Raw genomic sequence first — 20,000 nt, 5'->3', positions numbered from 1 at the left:
AAGTAATGAATGGTTATGGGATTAGGGTTGATGAGGCGTAGGGAAGTTATTGGGAGATAAGTTTTTTTTTTTGAAGACGCCGTTTATAAGAGAGAGAGAGAGAGAGAGAGAGAGAGAGAGAGAGAGAGAAAGAAAGAGTCATCTAAGGACAATTCTAAGCCAAAATCCATTGAAAGATATGTTTAAGACGGACCAGTGTCTTTATCGGCCTTTTCGTAGGACCCTTCGGGAGGGAATGAGTAATCTGTTTTTTTAGCTAATTTATTTCCTGAAAAAAAAAAAAATGCTTTACCGTCTTTAAAAAAGTAGCTTGTGGTGTGATATATAAATTTCGAATTTTATTGCAGAATTTCACGTGTTGCAAGGCGATTTGTCAGTCTTGAATTTCCTCACAGACAAGACAGGTAGCATGATTTTAAAAAAATCAGAGAAAATCTTATATTGCTGAACCAATGGTGCTCGAGATGGGCGCCTTCCCGCGGTGGCATCGATATACGAGGTTGCAGCTTCTGTCTGCATTCTGTGTGGCTCACGTTTAGATGAACCTGGAGCTACATCTGCTACTAGTAATACTGATCTACATGTATCAGGCTTGCTAGTTATGGTTTAATATTGATTAACCCATTGAGGAGTGGTTTTGTAATTTGCTGCTTCATGTTGGCTGACGAAAGGCGACTGTATTCAACTTACGGAAGTACAGTACGTACTTCTCATAGGGTAAAGTTAATACATATATGTCACATCTGTCTCACAGTCCAAGAATTGATCCTGTCTGTAACAAAATGAAGGATATAAATATGAAGAAGATGAATATCCGTGTAAGGTGCAGCGTCTGGTACATATAACAAGATTCGTTGGCGGTGAGGCTGATGGAGGAAGCTTGTTTGGGAGTCGAGGTAAATGAGGAGGCAATTTAAGTGGCTTGGATGAAAGAGACTTGAGGGTGGAGAAGAATGGGAGGGTGGGAGGTAAGGAGGGAGGGAGAGGACAGAGGTAAGTAGAGGGAAGGGCACGTTGAGAGAGGAGAGGGAGGGAAAGAGTGAGGAAGGGAGAAGGAGAAAGGAAGAATAAGGCCTAAATGGAGAGAAGGACCGGTGAAAGGAGGAGAGAGAAGGAAGGAGAGAGAGGAGAGTATAATGGAGTGCGAAAGGGAGGGAGGGAAGGAAGGAAGTGGGGGGGGGGTCTGAGAAGAAAAACAAGATCGACCCGGGTCACTGGTGCAGGTATGATGTGCCGTGGTTGTGTTTGTTTTGTTTACAGTGTGTGTGTGTGTGTGTGTGTGTGTGTGTGTGTGTGTGTGTGTGTGTGTGTTATAATAATGATTGGTGGTTATATATTCAATATAGTCAGCCGCCAAGAGGCTGACCTAGGCGGCTGCTGGATAGCGCCTACATATAGGCGGCTGATATTTATTTTGCTCACATCATTCACAGGAGCCCAGAATCAATTTGCATCTGACAATAATAGGTATCGCTAATCCAGTATATCAGCTTTTTTTTTTCTCTCTCTCTCTCTCTTCTTGGGGATGAGCCTGTATTCCCTACGTCCGTAGCAATAATATAACCAGAGCCTACACCAAATAACTGTATATTGCTACTATTTGTCGTTTCATCGTCAGTGCCCTATATTTATCGTACGCCCCCTTCTGTTTCACCATCTGTGCCCTATGTCTGCCCCAAACCCATATGTTTCACCGTCTGTGCCATGTATCAATCCTAAACCCTCTTCTGTTTCACCGTCTGTGTCAGAGCCCTCTTCTTTTTCAGCGTCTGAGCCATGTGTCTGCCCCAAACCCATCTGTTTCACCATCCTCCTCTTGCATCAGTCCTAAACCCTCTTCAGTTTCACCGTCTTTTCCATGTATCTGTTTCACGGTTTGTGCCTTGTATCTATCCTAAACCCGGTTCAGTTTCACCGTCTTTTCCATGTATCTGTCCCTAGTCTTCTTCTGTTTCACCATCTGCGCCATGCATCCATCCTTAGTCCTCTTCTGTTCCTAAACCTCCAACAGCTTCCTTTCCCCTCCCTATGACCTTTATCCACGCCAGCAGTGTCACAGAGGACAGGCTTGATCCAGGGTCAGTTTTACTCCAAAGCCAGCGCCATATCAACGATTCCGTATGTGTGTGTGTGTGTGTGTGTGTGTGTGTGTGTGTGTGTGTGTGTGTGTGTGACAGAGAGACGAGAGAGATGAAAGAAACGTGCCTTATTCTGAGCATGTAGAATTAGAGTAACAATGCCAGACGGTAGGTAGTTACATATCCTTCTTTATTAACATATTCATGAACAGATGGAAAATTGCACAGACTTTCCTCCTTCAGCCTCTTCAGTACGGTGACAGGTTTATCATTTGTTCCTGTCAGCCAGGCGGTTTTACTCAGCCTAAGAGAGGAAGCCGTCTTGGTGAAGGAGCTAATAAAGGCTGTATCTAATAACCTCCATTTCAATATATATATATATATATATATATATCTCAGGCATCACCAAACCGTCTTGAGGTAGTAAGAATGTAATAAATACGTCATCGTACAGAAAAGGTTTTTACACACACACACACACACACACACACACACACACACACACATACCATATAAACTTAGACCTGGAGCGTTATGTGACCAGCTTACGTATAGACCCGTCTGCCGCAGTGAGAGAGAGAGAGAGAGAGAGAGAGAGAGAGAGAGAGAGAGAGAGAGAGAGAGAGAGAATATCTGTTCTACGTTGTGATAAGCAGTGTGGAAAAATGGTACGATTCCTCACGTACATGAATCTCAAGAATACCAATAACTTCTTTCATATCAGATGTCACCCTAAAGATAACTAAAACCACCTGACAGTAACAGGAAAAAAGCATAACAGATTTCCTTGTATTTTACCTTGAAACCACAAAGTACATTCGGCCATTGAAGACGTGAGGAATCTAAAGTATTTGCTTCTGATTACCAGCTGACGATTTTATTCTGGTGGGTTATGTAGCTGTTCTTTCTTCATGGGGGTCGGGTCTAAATGTTTTTCGGTTTGTCGTCTCTTTTAAATGCCCTTGAATGTGTCATCTTTTTCAATCTCCTGAATGTGTCCTCCTTTTAAATGCCTCTCAGTGTACAGTGTTTTAAATGGTCTTCATTGTCTTTCTGTTTATCATATTTTAAAATCCTGTTCACGTCTTTTTTTATTTTTTTTTTTTTAAATTAGTGGTAGGTGGTGGCGACCATCATCCACTCACTTGATGTAATGCTGCCTACTTCTTCCTTAGCCTTTATCATTCTTTTTCTGTGCTTGCCCGCCTCTCTTCCTATTTCTCCCATCTTTCCTGTCACTTCTTATTACTCTTCTTTCATTTTCAGGTGGCTTTACATTGAGTGACAAGCCTAATGGTTTCCTGTAAGCCAAGAAACCATATACAACGCCGGGTGGTAACCATATAACCAAACCATACGTGCTTCCTACGTGTGAACAAGTGGGTTGGTGGAGGGTTAGTGCCCCTCCCTGTAAAACAAATAACTCAGAGTCAAATGGCCACCCCTTACGGGAGTATGGCGTCTGGCAATAGATAGATAGACAGTCTTTTTAAATGCCTTTCAGTGTGTCCAGGATACTCAGTTGCTTCGTCTTTAAATATCCAGATGTCTGTCGGCGTCCCATTCAGTTGCCTCATATGTATGGTATGTTTTTAATTGATTTTTTTTTTCAAGTGCTTGTAAGGTTTTCATAACTCATTTAATTGTCGAAAATGTGTCGTCTTTTCGCCGTGCAATAAACAACGTCACTTTATCACCGGAATCAGTCGTTGAAGGAGCTTTGTTCGTTTTTTTTTTATTGTTATTTTCCTGTTGTTTTATTCTCTTGTTTTTCTTGCATTTAATTTTTGTCCTTCCATGTCGTGAGCCTCGCGATGATTGGTCTCTTGGCCATTTGTTGAGGAAGTCCTGGTTGACAGTCTAATCAGGGGGAGATGGACGGCAGGATGGACGGTTTTTTAGACTATTTTCATTTTTCGACGATTTTTTTTTTCAAGTGGTTTATGAGTTACGCGATTCATTATTTTAGACTGTTTCTTATTCCGATTCTCTAGCATAATTCACAGAGGATTAATTTTCCAAACGGTTTATCATTATTAGCACGATTTGTTTTGAGATGATTTATTAACGTTTTTTCTCAGACGGTTTATTATTATCTTGAGACGGTTATCGATGACGTCACATTATATTCTTGTTATTTTTTCAGCATAAGTGAACTGTCATAGTGAAGGAATTAATTGGTATGTGATTAGGGTGGTCCGTAAATAGCACTCCAGCCGAAATTCACCAGGCGTGTTGCGGGGACGGCTTAGTTTGCTGGTGTGGGCGCTGGTGTGGCAGTTGGAGTAGGATGTGGTTAAATAGTGCAGAATAGACGCCGATAACGCCACCTGAGCCGACCCCGCCACGCTCAAGAAATCGGCAGAGAGTGAAAGAAGAGCGTTATGTATGGACCACCCTGTACATGAGGCGGAATCTCTAGAATGTTTGAAGGGTTCGTGAGATCTGTGGCCCTTCTTGCTGGCACTCTGGTGACAGCTCTCTTACCGGATTTTTTTTTTTATTATTATTTTATTGGCTTCTACCCGCCCGATTTATAAGGTGGGAATATGGTCATGACAAACAGCATGCCCAGTGATTTAAGCCACACACTCATTCACACACCATCCCAGCCCAGAAAATCCCATCTTAGTAAATTTGGCTGTGAAGCGTGGAGTTTTGATTCCATAGACTTTTCTTGCCCGTGTGTTTGGAACGACACCATGTAGCCATTTAACTTCTCAACTTTGTACTGCGTTATGTGAAAATTTAAAGCCTCGTCCATATGTGTTACAAGAGCTGAACCTTTAGTGACTTTACCATGATTTCGTGTGTGTGTGTGTGTGTGTGTGTGTGTGTGTGTGTGTGTGTGTGTTACTAATATTTTAACTTCACACTACGGAAACGCTGACCGCATCGAAATTATCAGCTGTACATGATGTGAAAATTTAATGTCTCCCACCTAGATTGTTGTAGAAGCATATTTTCACTTATTCCATTTTTCTTTCATTTTGCTGAGTATTTTGGTATCGCCGGCTACGACAACGCCGATTTCAACATTTGTCCCCCTCCCCCCCCAAAAAAAAAAAAAAAAAACATTACGGGAGCTTCATGTACTTTGTCTGCCTGGATTATCATATGCGTCCCTCACTAATCAGCGTTTTTGCTTCCCACAGGCTACGACAACGCTGACTGGAGTGTGCCTTTCCCCGCGCTGAAGGAGGAGGAGGCTGAGGCACTGAGTCCAGAGCAGGCGGAGGGAGCCCTTGCGTATTTCGGTGAGTATACGCATTGCTGAGTTTGGCTGGGCTTTAGTGGTGTCTCGTTCTTGCGTATTGTTGGAGGAAATTGTATATGCTGCTGCGTTGTTACATAGAAGATACTGTCATGCCTTAAGCGGCGGAACCTTACACTTCTGCCACATCTCGCACTGCTGCTTGTCAATACTGCCACATTTCACTGCTACATGTCATACTGCCACATCTCACTGCTACATGTCATACTGCCACATCCGACACTGCTACATGTCATACTGCCACATCTCACACTGCTACATGTCATACTGCCACATCTCACACTGCTGCATGTCATACTGCCACATCTCACACTGCTGCATGTCATACTGCCATATCTCACACTGCTGCATGTCATACTGCCACATCTCACACTGCTGCATGTCATACTGCCATATCTCACACTGCTGCATGTCATACTGCCATATCTCACACTGCTGCATGTCATACTGCCACATCTCACACTGCTACATGTCATACTGCCACATCTCACACTGCCACATGTCATACTGCCACATCTCACACTGCTGCATGTCATACTGCCACATCTCACACTGCTGCATGTCATACTGCCATATCTCACACTGCATCATGTCATACAGCCACATCTCACACTTCTACACGTCATACTGCCACATCTCACACTGATACACCGCTCAGGCACATCACATACTATCATACCTGACACTGCCACACCTGCCACAACCATACTTCCTCTCACGTCACACTTCCACACCTGACACTGCCACCTTTCACGTCACACTTCCACGCTTTAGACTGCCACACTTGACACTACCGGTACCACACCTTTCACATCACACTTCCACACAGACTGCCACTTACACCTCACATCACATTGTAAGCTCCTTCTCTCGTTGAAGGAGGAAGAGACGAAGGCGTAGTGATAGGAACAGACGGAGGGAGGTCTTTCACTGTCAGTATGCGTATTTAGTTCGTAGCGTATTTTTAGTTGTGGTTTACAGTAGGCTAGGTTTAGGTGGTAACTTGTTCTCTGTTAAGGTTATAGTACCTTGGAAAATGGTTCCCATGGCAGATACTTTCATGCTTCTCTCTCTCTCTCTCTCTCTCTCTCTCTCTCTCTCACACACACACACACACACACACACACACACACACACACACACACAAATTCATCGTTCAGTGCCACACACGATAAGCTATCGAACTTAATCTGCTGTGTATAGCCGTGTGGTTCTTTTGTCTCGCTGAGTTACGTGACGTGGATGATGTGCCACCTCTTCGGTAATTGTGGTGGAAATGGGCATAAATGATGTATGGTGAATGATCAAGTCCATATTATTAATTTATTTATTTATCCCGATTCTCATCTGTCAGTCCTATCACCCAGCGGAGTATAGTCACGTAGGCCCGAGGAGGCAGTTGTGATTTTTTTTTTTTTTTTTTTTCAGTACCCCATTCATTGAATCTGCTTCCCACCTCTCAGCTGATGTGATGATTCCCCGAACGGCCGACAGATGGAGCACAGAGCGGTCTGTTGTATACAAACTTACATTTCGCTCATTTCCTCATTCTTACTGTATTATCGTACTCGTAAATAGTGGTTAATGTCAGAACATTATGTGCTCAGTGTATCACAGACTCAAATAACATAAAAACAAGGCAATACGAGCGAAACGGTGAGCATCGTACCTTAGGCAGCCCGTCGGACGGTCGCTTATTCCCAGATGTTCCTTGTTCTCGTTCTATCCGCTAGCCAGTTACCCAATAGCTTTGGGAGGGAGGGTGTTTGTTGTCCATGGGTGGGGTGTGAAGTTACTTGTGTTTGTAAATAATAACGACGAAGCGAGTTTGCTGATGTTTTTAGTGTAGGGATAAGTTGTGTGAATGAAGTGTCGAACAGGGAAGTGCGTCGTTGCGAATTCGGTCCAAGAATGACATAGTGAGTGATGGTTACTCCTGGGTATTATTTTTTCACAGTCTTAAATGACCGAAGAAAACCTTCATCGTGACATCCTCTCCTCAAGTATGTATTAACGTGCATTAAATTTTTTGCGTGATGTGCCTGCGGTGTACGTAAAATGTAAGATAACGATGATGCAAACGTATGATGATTAAAGTACATAGCCTTGAAGGAGGGTGGGAGAGAGGGTGATCTGTTGAGCGAAGGATTGTAGCAGTAGTGGGTGTGGTGGTACTGTGTATGCTGGTGGTATTTATGGGATTGGCTTCTGTGGTGGTTGTTGTGGTGGTGGTTGTAGTTTTAGTGGTGTTTGTGTTGGTGGTGGCGGATGTGGTTGTAGTAGTGGTTGGTTGTTGGTGATGGTTATTGTGTGGTTGTTGTGATCAGAACCAACGCTGAGCTGGTGTTGTGGTCGTTGTAGTAGTAGTGGTAGTGGCTGTGTCGTCCTTAGCTGGTGAGAGTGGCTGGCGTAGTGGTGGTAGTTGTGGTTGTGGTGATGGTGGTGGTAGTTGTGGTGGCAAGTGTGCGGTGTGGAAACTTGACTCGTTAATTATACTTATGAGTTTTGATTAACAGTCAGCCTTAATGCATGTGTTCTACCAAGCTTAGTGCCTCAGAGACGGGACCTGGAAAATGGTTATGTTCGTTGTTGTGGTTAGTGGGTTGTAGAAAGCTCACAATCTCATTACGCCCGTGGAGCTTTGTAAACACTGGATGCTGCATTTGTTTAACGAAATTAAGTTTGGGGGCGCAGATGCAGGAACTGAAAATGTGTGGTGGTGGTGGTGGTGATTGTGGTGGTAGTGGTGGTGCTTTTGGTTGTAGTGACTGTGGTGGTGGTGATTATGGTGGTGGTGATCGTGGTGGTAGTGACAGGTGGTGGTGGTGGTGATTGCGATGTAGGAAGCCTAACACTGATTATACTTCCGAGATTTTGTAGACGATGGATCCATAATTGTGCATACCAAGTTTAGTTTTAAAATATTGGGAGAGAAGAAAGGGTTGGGTCTGTTTTAGCACTTGTGGTGGTTATTGCAACTAAAACTCATAAAATCTCCCGTTGCGCTCATGAAATTCTGTAAACGTTCTTCTGCAAGGATTTTTGTCACGATACCAAGTGTGTGTGTTTGTGTGTGTTTCAGGTATTTGTATTGTGGTCTATACGCGAAGAAAACTCCCCAAGTCATACATTATACTGTACGCGTGAGATTTTATTACTCAGGCGTGAAGGTTTGTCTCGCGATTACAGAAATAATGTCTAAGATGCAGGAGCAGAAAAGTGTTTATGTTGGCAGTTACTGTTGTTGGTTTGTTCGGTGCAGAAACTAATCATAGTCTGTTACATTCATGATACTGTAAACACACTGGTTGGGATCCTGTAAACACACTGGTTGGAAAGTCGGTGTTATGATATCGTGCTAAGCTAAGTGGGTTTCATGGCAAATGTTTACAGTTTTATCAATGAAAGCAAATGCTCATGCCATAACATCCTTTGGTCGTAATTTTGATATAATTCGACCCAGACTTTGGCATTTTTTTTTTTTTTTTTTTCTCCCTTGGCATCCTACATCCCCAACCTTGGCATCCTGTGGCCTTAACCATGACATCCTTCAATCGTAACCTTGGCACCCTACATCCCTAACCTTGGCATCCTGTGTCCTAAACTTTGGCATTTTTCGGTCTTAACCATGGCATCCTTACGGCTACAGCCGTAGCCTTGGCATCCTGTGGCCTTAACCATGACACCTTGTGGCGTTAACCTTGGCATCCTACAGCCCTAACCTTAGCATCGTACTGTACAGTCCTACCCATAGCATCTTACAGTCCTGACTTTGGCATCCTGTGGCCCTAGCGTTGGCATCCTACAGCCCTACCTTTGGCCCAAATCTTACCTACTGCCCAAATCATAACATCTTTCGGTTCCCATCGCTGGTGAAAAAGTTGCGGAAAATTCTCTCTCTCTCTCTCTCTCTCTCTCTCTCTCTCTCTCTCTCTCTCTCTCTCTCTCTCATATTTCTTGGGAGCAAATAGCGACATACCAGTTTAGTGACTCAGATAACGAAGGTAAAATGATCATGGTGGGTAGTATTTTTGTGGTTTAAACCGGTATGGTGTAGAAAACCCAAGCCACGCCTGGTATCGGTAAATTATACGCGTGAGATTCTGTAAACACTCTGGCCTCAAGGCTTCCTCAAGACCAAGTTAATGTCTCGTACGATAATAGTAAAAGTGTCCCAGATGTAATACCGTAACAGTAAAGAGGGTTGGGAAGTGCAACATATTACTATTCCCTGGAGTCTGTATTAACCCTCATCTATTATTTGAGTCAAATCAGACGATTTTATCCACCTGAGAGTGAGTTATGGTAGTCCATGTATGATTATATCACAGCTAACCAATCGCCGGTATTGTATTTCAGCTAAAACGATTTCATGCAGCTGGGAGTGAGTCATAAGAAATGAAACGGTCTTACGTAAATCTTGAACACGAGGAAAAAGAATAAGTTGCATCTCACGCACTGATAATATTTTTCAGTTAGTAGAAAGCGTAATGACACAGTGGCTCAAAATTTGTTAACAGTTACTCAGAATGTGTTAACATGACTTAACATCTGTCTGGTAATTACTGGCGAAATGAACCAGTCACGAAGAGAGTGATTAGGGCAGACATCGAGATAATTTATTACCGTATCGCCGTTTATATTTCAGTCATGGTGATTTCAGACGATTATATTCAGTTTAGGAGAATCACCCCGCCCCCCGTAGTGAAGAAATTAACTGAGGCTGCCTTATATCAAACACTTCCACTTCGAATTCTCAACGGAGCTAAATAAATTCGTTGAGAGAGAGAGAGAGAGGAGACCGAACTACCTGGTAAAATGAAGACGACATTGTTTAGAAGGGGTGAAACATGGCGAACGAATAAAGGTAAAAGGTGACATCAGTAATAAAAGGTCATCCTCACACGGAAGGGGATAAAAATAATTAGCATTATTTATCATACAGTCCTTTATTGACCCATTAGGATCGTAGGGGCCTGGGGCTAGGCTGCTTAGTCCCTGCATTGAAGGCGAGTGACCCGTCCATATTCCCTGAGTCGAATTAAGTGATCAGGAAACTCTAGCTCTCGGATTTAGACCATTATTAATTCCATCCGGTAAGAGCGCCTAAATCCACTAAACCACCTAGGCTAAAATAAGACATCATCGTACCGAAGGGGTTAAAAATGTCTAGTAATCTAAAGACCTGAGGAGATATCGACACACTGACTTACCACTTTTGTCGCATCATCCCGCGGCATTTTCTCACGTCTTTACACTGATTACCAGGAACGAGACCGAAAGTGTGTGTGTGTGTGTGTGTGTGTGTGTGTGTGTGTGTGTGTGTGGGAGGGTGTGTGTAAGAGAGGAGAGAGAGGGGGTTGTGTCAGCTTGGCCTGGTGGCTAACTCATCTTGGAAATCATCATCGTCGTCATCATCATCATCACACCCATAATTCGTGAGGAAGAGACTGAGTGAGGTAGTACCAGTATTCAGAAACAAAGAATAAAGAAGACCAGAGATCATGGAAATTCTCATGTTAATTAAAACTTTGTTAGAGAGAGAGAGAGCTACAAGGAACAGCGTCTTACCGGAAGTGAAGAAATCTTACTGGTAAAAAAAAAAAAAAAAAGAGGACCGCCTACCGCAGATCCCTCACTGCAGGTCCGACAATAACTTAACTTTGTACTGTCGCAGGCAGACGTCCTCTCGCCTCTAATTCTTCTCCTTAATGGGTTGTAAAAGTCTACCCCGTGAATCCTAAGTAGCCTTCGACGATGATGACACTGGTTTGATGATAACTTAAGCAGTCAGTGTTATTTTTTGCGGGGTTGAGAGACTGGCGGCCGTAAACTTAAAATATATGAAGCTAAGCTGTACACACGTAGACAGTTCCCCCGTGTTTTATACAAATATTACTGCGTGAAGGTAGGGAAGTTACAAAGGAGCCTAGACACTTTCTTCCATTGTTACGTACTTTAGAAATTGTTAGTGTTAAATTGGAGGCTTGTCTTCTCCTTTGCCTTGTCGTACGACCGTGGTTTTCAGAGTATATGGAGAGAGATACAAGATAGGCGACCGGATTTTTTTTTGCTTACGTAAGTGGAGTGAAAAAGAGAGCGTAGAAAGGATACTGACCCGCCCAAAGAACCAATTGACTTTCTCCACTGACCTTCTTTTTCCGGACAGCCTGAGGACTTGGTAATTTAGTTTCTTCTTGATATCTCTATATACGGTATTTGAAAGGCTCCCATGGACCATAGTGGAGTAGGTCATATCAAGCTCCAGTACGAAAAATATCCCCCAAGCTGAATAGAAGACATCTGGAAATAGCAAGAAGGAAATAGTCTTGATAATAGGAATTTTTGGGGATAGAACGAATACGCTAACAACATTGCTCTAGTACTGACTGAAAATGGTTGAAAATAGCACTACAAGCTGATAAAATGATTCTCTTATGGCTAGTAAAGGAGTTAAAGGACCGATTTACTTTCTCCATTTAGATTTAGTTTCCGGAAGGCAGTAAGGAAGGTTGGCCATTCAGTTTCGTAATTACTCTGCAATTTTCCCTCCCCAGACCTCTTAGTAGGAAGACAATGCAAGGCTGGAGAGAGAGAGAGAGAGAGAGAGGCTACACATCTCGATCTCGCATCTTGCCCTTACATACCCGAGAGAAATCGACAGCGTTCACGTCATATTTTTAATGTATTGACAGCTGCTTCGTCCCGACTTCGGTCTGATAAACCATTCATTGTTCATAATGGGGGGGGATAATTAAGGATTATTCGTCATAAAGTTAGATACCGGTATATTTATTTTGTTTTAGCGGAGAACTCGTAATGACGGGTTTAGGAAAAAGTATTAATTAAAACTTTCTGTATATGAATAGTTTTTATTATATATATTATGCCACTGACATTGTTTTTCAGCTCTTACTATCTTGGAAAGTTTCGTTGCGGCGAGTAAATTCGTCTGCTTTAACAAGGTAAAACAGGGTAATTGTTCTTTGAGATTTTAAGATTAAACAAAGACCTTCCATATGTGAAGGGAATAAAGTGAAGTGAAGTGATGATTCACGACATCTTAATTCTCAGCCTGTCTCATCAGTGTTTCATTTGCTTTACGTGCTGTCTATTCCTACGTATATCTTAATGTCGTGTCGTGAGAAGTGTACCGGTGACATTGGCAGGTGACTCACTCAACTCGGGCTTCCATGTCCTTGAGTACGGATTTTGTTGCGTCTCAGCAGATAGGCAAGTTATACCTAATGCCAGCGTGGGAGTGTGCGGTGGCTACTACGTTACCCCCGCCACAGCCACATTTTCATCGTTCTCTGGGGAAGGAAATGGGCTGTGGGAAAACTTTTATTCTTTGGCCGCGTCTCCAGAATTGTAAAATCTTGTCCCAGGCTTCTCCGAGTGTGTCAAGGCTTATCCGAGTGTTAATAAACGTAACACTTCCCATCCTAGTTATGCTTTACAGACGTACTTAATCCTCCAGTGCCCAGATTTTGCTGCCCGTGGAATTTTTGCGTAGAGGGTAACTAGCGTACCGCACTTCACCAGCCGGCTCAAGGTCGCGAATTCATAGGTCCCAACTTCAGATTCTCTCTCCCCTCCCCCCATTTTTTTTTTTTTTTTAAATATTCCCCACACAGCCACGTCGTATTGAAGCTGGGCTGTGTAGGGTAAAGGGAGGTATAGTACAGAACCTCGCGTCTCCACAGTTTAACATTAGATTACTTGTGTGCGACAGTGGCATTGTTCGGTGACTGACTCCTGGCCCATGTGGGGGTTGGAAACACATTGGTAAAGTCTAAAAATATCTAATGGTGTGTGCCATGATTTGGATGAAATTACATACGTACATACATACATCATCGTCATTATTTTTTCCTTATACAATATGCTGATCATTGTTAACATAAAGTTTTATCTTTCACTTGAAACCCTTTATAATAGCATTTACCAAATTTAAATTCTAACGTTCTTAAGTCAAATATTGTACAGGGATCTTGCTTTTCAGATATAATTTCAAGAGAACCAGTGAAAAGTACCGTAAACGAAAAGATAAGCGTTGCGAGGTGGCCTACAAGCGATTAGGGTATGACGTGACATTGGTGCCAAGTGTAAATATACGAAGTAGTTTATGTTTTGGGAATAAATGTCGAGTGGGTGCATCTGGTGCCGGCTGTGTTGTTAAAGAGGAAATAGTGCATCATTAGTTAATCTCTCTCTCTCTCTCTCTCTCTCTCTCTCTCTCTCTCTCTCTCTCTCTCTCTCTCTCTCAGTTGTGTGTGTGTGTGTGTGAAAGTACCGTAAGAAATCAGCCAGTTGCCAGCTCCTTTCAATATAGGTAGACGCCGCGCTGTGAGCTAAACCAAAATTATTATAACCTGATGTAGTGAACTGTGTGTGTGTGTGTGTGTGTGTGTGTGTATGTGTGTGTGTGTGTGTGTGTGTGTGCGCGTGCGTGCGCGCGCGCCAAGAGAGTAAGAAGAGAGTATGAGGGTAAACGCAACATCGTGAACCCAAGTAGCCAAGCCGACCTTGCCAACGTGCCGAAGTAGGAAGTGCCAGAGGTCTCGAGTCCACTGATAAAACACGAGAAAATTCCACATATACCCGCGAGATTCCCAGTAATTTTTCTTCCCCATAACTTTAAGTACAATTTAATATGCATCATTTATTACTTGGAGGAGCCAGATTTTGCGGCGATGGGTGGAAAGTGTGGTTACAGAATATTCGTGACTTGCTGCCCACCCTCAATCGTGGCCCCTCTACTCACAGCCATATTCACCCACCCCACCCCACCCCCCACCCATATGTGCCCGTGACGTCATTATCTGAGCATCTGTGGCTTGATCTCTGTGATATAAGCCCCTTCCCCCCCTCCCACCCTCACATTTTCTTTCTCCCACATTTTCTATCCTCTCTCATTATCTGCCTCTTTCTGCTTCTGTTTCCCCTTTTGTTTCTCTTCCTCTTTCTCTCTCCCTGTCCTTCTATCTCTTCCTCTTTGTTTCTGTTTCACTCTTTCTCGTCCACTTCCTTTCTCTCCTTCCTGTTTCTTTTCCACAGAGATGAGAGTGATGTCTGAAGAAGTGTAGGAGTTTTTGGTGTCAGATCTTCACTGTGTTTCGTTTGATTTGATTTAGTTGATATTTCACAATTATGGCATTTGATAGGTTTCTGAGTGTTTTTTTGTATCTACGGTATTTATCTATCAATCCATGTATGTTTTCTTTTGTGTGTGTGTGTTTGTGTGTGTGTGTGTGTGTGTGTGTGTGTGAGAGAGAGAGAGAGAGAGAGAGAGAGAGAGAGAGAGAGAGAGAGAGAGAGAGAGCATCATCGTGTGAGGCTAGCTAAAATGACACATCATACCAGGTATAGTTTAAATTTCACTAATATCTTAAAATTACGGTGTGTGTGTGTGTGTGTGTGTGTGTGTGTGTGTGTGTGTGTGTGTGTGTGTGTGTGTGTGTGTGTGTGTGTGTGTGTGTGTTAGAACGGTACGAGGTTAGCTAAAAGTCACAGATTACCACCTCATACCAGTACCGTAATGTGTGTGTGTGTGTGTGTGTGTGTGTGTGTGTGTGTGTGTGTGTGTGTGTGTGTGTGTGTGTGTGTGTGTGACCTGAGAGCGTGGGAACTGCGCCTTAAGGTCACTGTGCCACTCTGCGCCATGGATAGGGTCACATTGAGGTCATATCGAGGTCACGTTCATAGAGAGACGACTTGGGGTTTCTATTGTATCGTCTTGATGTGGCATGATTTATGATGCTGTACTTCCTTTTCATTGTTGTACGTATTTTCTTGCATTCTGTTGTGTGTGTGTGTGTGTGTGTGTGTGTGTGTGTGTGTGTGTGTGTGTGTATTGCCATAATGTCAGTCCTGTATAAATTCCCCTTATCCTTGGCAGTTGCTTCATCGCCAGTCATACGAATTTTCCTCAGTATCGGTTCCTTATGTACCCGTATTTAAAATGTTCTTCCCCCATTTCTTCCCTCTTCGGGTTTTGAACGCGATGGGGGAGGATATCTAATCTGATATAAATCGTCTGGTATTAATTAAAATAGCTAAAGTATAAGGCGTTGGAAACGTGTGATAGTGTTTGGTGGCAGTGTGAGTCATTGCACTACTACTCTCCCATGCATCACTTTAGTTACAAACACGCCTTCCCTATTTGCACTTCGCCAGCATGAGAAAAGGTTACTCCGGCTACTAAACTCCCTTGCGAGAAGAAGGTTAATTCCTGCTTTAACTTCATACGAAGCTTTTACAGTTTGTTACAATACAGTTAACACCTTCAGACTCCTGCGGCTTAGTAAAAAAAAAAAAAACGAATGGAATACTGGAGTTGTCCTGGCCACGAGGTTAAAGTGAGGTGTACTGGTGTGACAGTGTGACGTGTTCCGTGCCCCAGATTTTAACATTCTCCGAGTTACTTCACATCTTTACTGTAATTTGCTTTCATTACACGATTACACTGTAATTTGCTATCATTACACTATTACACGACCTCGAACCTTTACTTATTGAGGCCAGAAATGCGCTCAGATTCATACTTGAATACCGTATTAATTTAGCTATAACGATTTTCCTGATACGGTACGTGGTACTTACGGTACCGGTAGTAGCTATATATATATATATATATATATATATATATATACATACACGGTAGTGTGATGTCGGTCATGTCGGTAACCGAAAGAAGAAAGGACGAGAGGGATGGGAAAATTCAGCATGATATCCTCCTGGGGAAAAAAATCTTTGCTACGACAGGGGGTTGATCATAATTTCATAACGTTCGTCGTTAAAAAAAAAAAAAAAATATTACAACATGGAACTGATCATGGTTTCCATATCTTCCCTTCTGAGACCAATCTTAGTTACGACATAGTTGATCATACTTCCCTTAACCTCCTTTAAAAAGCCATCTTTGTTACGACATGGATTTGATCATACTTTCCTTATCCCCCCTTCAAAAACCTACATATCTTAAGTACGACGGGGAATGGTACTTTTTCGCTTCCATGATTGTTTCCTGTCTATGTTCTTTCTTCTTTGTGTGTGTGTGTGTGTGTGTGTGTGTGTGTGTGTGTGTGTGTGTGTGTGTGTGTGTGTGTGTGCGCATGCTTGTTTTTATGGTTGTTTTCTGTCATCGTTCTTGCCTGTATTAACCCAAGAGGTTATCAACATGACATAGTTTAGAGATCCTATGCAGAGATCGACTAGAACTGAAAGACTAAGAAAGAACCATTATTCACAACACCAGACATATCCTACATTATCTAGTTGATCATCGGCCTATAGATATGACGAAATTGGGATCCTCTTGATTCACTCGACCCTTGTGATATGTTAGGCTCTGAAAATAAGCAACCGATGCCTAGAACATTTATGGTAGTCCTTTGACCCTGTATATGTCTTTGAATTTAATCTTGTTATCTCCTGACGATTCAATTCAGCCTAGGTTAGACACAATGCACTGGAGGGGTTAGAGATACCTTTAAAAAAAAAAAAAAAAACTTAAATATTTCTGGCTTTTCCTAGGTTGAATAAAATCGTCTGGCATCAGCGTGAGTAAAATAGACTTAATTCGGATTCAAGTGGTTAAGATACTGGCCTGCCCTCCTGGTGGCTTTAATTTATCTGAGTCTTCATCCTCCTCTTAGGGATTCGAATTAGGACGCGAGGAACATGATTTTCTCCCGACAGGCGTTTTAGACCACATTACCACTGGGAGGGGAATCATTGGCTAAGTACCGGTATGGCAGCTTGGCGACAGACAGACTGGCAGATTGATAAAACGTGTCAAATATTCTCTCTCTCTCTCTCTCTCTCTCTCTCACACACACAGACTGGCAGATTGATAAAACGTGTCAAATATTCTCTCTCTCTCTCACACACACACACACACACACACACACACACACACACACACACACACACACACACACAGAATCTCACTCTCATCCCAGGTGTAGAGCGAGTGAGTCATCCAGTTGAATCCCCTCCTTCTGGCCACCATTACTAGGAAGTAATTATTGTAACAGTATTTTATATATCTTAGTCCCTGCCCTTTTCCTCTCGTTTCCTCATTTTTCTTTTTTTCTTTTTTTCTTTATTCACCTTTTACCGACCGCAACATGCTCGTTCTTCCTCCTTATCCAATTCCTGGCCCAACCACAGACGGATATTCACTACCATGACATTTTTTCTTAGTGTAATTTTGCTATCTACAGACAAATTTATTCAGCACAAGACATTTTTAGAGCTGGTGAAATTAGAGATACCTTAATTATTAACCCCACTGATACATGGCCCATCTGATCACATGACACGTGAGCCATCTCTCCGACTAATACAATAGTTGCATTCATTATAGACTAACATATAGCTAACAGCCTCGAAAGGAGCGGTGGGTCTGTTGCTGTTTACATTCCATTATACTCTCTTCATAATGTTTGGAAATAGCAAGTTCCTGGATAATACCTTACGTCACTGGATTTAATTGGTTACAGGGTGGTGCTGGTAATAATTACGTTCTTCCATGCGATGTGCTTGCATGTGTTCGCTTCTGGATGATTCATGAAAATGATACGGCATCTGACGCTCGCGCTTGCGAGCACACACACACACACACACACACACACACACACACACACACACACACACACACACACACACACACACACACACACACACACACACACACACACACACACACACACACACACACACACACACACACACACACATTTCTGACACGTTTTCAAAGGCATCACTCGCCGGTAACACACCACCACCACCACCATTATCATCATCATGATCATGATCATCTTTAGCGTGAGTCATACCACTGCAAGACGCAGGCTTCTTCCATCTTTCTCCACGCAGCCCAGTTGGTTGTTAGACTGTTCCATGGTTCCATCCTAGCACTGCATATCTGTGAATCTCTCCTCTCGATCCTACTGTAGTTCTCGGTCTGCCTCTTCCTCTCACTATTTCTGGGTTCTGGCCGTTACCCTGATTGCTCATTGGTTATCTCTTACGATAGACGTGACCTGCCTTGTACAATTGTGGTTCTCTCTCTCTCTCTCTCTCTCTCATTTATCCTCACACATATTTCTCCCCTTTTCTCTCACTTCCGTGTCTCTCGCCTCCCATCAATTTCCGTCGTTGTCTCCATATTCCCATTTGTCTCTCCCTCAATTTATCTCCACCTTTTTCCTCGCTCTCCTCACCACCATTTCCCTTCATCTTTGTCTTCCTCTTTTCTCCTTCCTTTATTCTCTCTCACCTGCATTTATCTCAGACACTTCCCACATAACACATAATCAATATTTTCCTTCATTTAGCCCAAGATTGTATTTCCAGCCATTTACGTTCATTTTTTTAGATTTTCTCCTTATCTCCTCAACATCACCCACCCAGATTTTTACCAGATTTTTCCTGTCATCATTTATCATCAAATTTCGTTCATCAGTCTCCTTTTCCAAAATTTATTATCAGTTTGTTTTCGTCTGCTTTTTCTTCATATATTGTCTCTGCTGTCAGTCTTTTCTTCCACCATTCTTCCCCTGTTTTATCCCCAGTCTTTTCTTATGGTTCTCTTCCCATTTTCTTCCGCTACCATTTACCCCCAACTTATCCTCATTCCTTCCCCACCCCCTCCTCTACCCTTCACCCCATCCGATCTCACTCCTCCCCACCCGTTTTTTCCGAGGTGGATTGAAAAGGGCTGAGAGAGAGAGAGAGAGAGAGAGAGAGAGAGAGAGAGAGAGAGAGAGAGAGAGAGAGAGAGATTAGAGTGAGGTTAGTGAAATACAGGAAATTTCACTCCAGGCCTACCTTGGAAATGGGCCTAGACCTGGTTAGGAATGCAGTATGGCTGGGTATAAAGATAGAAGATAAGGAGACAAACAAAATAATGTAAAATTAAAAAAAACAACAGGAATAAAGTTAGATAGAAAAGGAAAAATTAAATAAAAGGACAAAACGAGTTGACAGAAAAAGAAGAAAAGAATGAATAAGAGATAGAGGACATTTATTCTAATTATTATTATTGTTATTATTATTATTATTATTATTATTATTTTTACCATCTCAAAACATTATTTTGCTCAGGAGAGTTTTTTTTTTCCAAGAGATTAAAAATTAGTCCTTTCATCTTAACTTGGCCCTTATTTTCTTCTTTTTGCAGCTTATTTCCCGTAACTCACTTAAAGAATAAGACAATACTGCGGCTTCACATCCTTTCCATAGCACTTCTTAGTGACAAACACAGTATTCTGGTGTTAATATACTGTTACAACACTCAGTATTCGTGATGGAGGGATGACGGTTCTAGGCCAAGCTAAAGTGAAAGGAGTATAGACCTGTATGCATTATCCTTCCTAGGCCGACCGACACGTAGGCCTACCTTTTATTTTATTTTTTTTTTTTTTAGGCTCCGTGGGATGATGTTATTCAGCCTGGGAGTGGAATTTTGGCCTCGGGGGGAGAGAGAGAGAGAGAGAGAGAGAGAGAGAGAGAGAGAGAGAGAGAGACTTCTATTCTAGCGGAGTAGTTTGTTTATTTATATTTTCTGACGAGAGAGAGAGAGAGAGAGAGAGAGAGAGAGAGAGACTTCTATTCTAGCGGAGTAGTGTGTTTATATT

The 20,000-nt window shown here is 42.5% G+C and overlaps 1 protein-coding gene across 3 annotated transcripts in view; it reads left to right on the top strand.

Annotated features, from left to right (window-relative positions):
* Positions 1–20,000, top strand: part of milt (trafficking kinesin-binding protein milt) — a 275,578-nt gene that overhangs the window by 42,048 nt on the left and 213,530 nt on the right. For all 3 annotated transcript variants that reach the window (XM_080286080.1, XM_080286072.1, XM_080286088.1), the window contains one exon: positions 5,234–5,335. In XM_080286080.1, coding sequence (XP_080142206.1) covers positions 5,234–5,335 — 102 coding nt within the window. The remainder of the gene's footprint in view (positions 1–5,233; positions 5,336–20,000) is intronic.

This window comes from Coenobita brevimanus, chromosome 14 (assembly GCF_032717465.1).
Source record: "Coenobita brevimanus isolate Jiangsu-jjx chromosome 14, ASM3271746v2, whole genome shotgun sequence".
Lineage (NCBI taxonomy): Eukaryota > Metazoa > Arthropoda > Malacostraca > Decapoda > Coenobitidae > Coenobita > Coenobita brevimanus.
The sequence above is the reverse complement of the archived record's forward strand: the minus strand, read 5'-3'. Positions and strand labels throughout refer to the sequence as shown.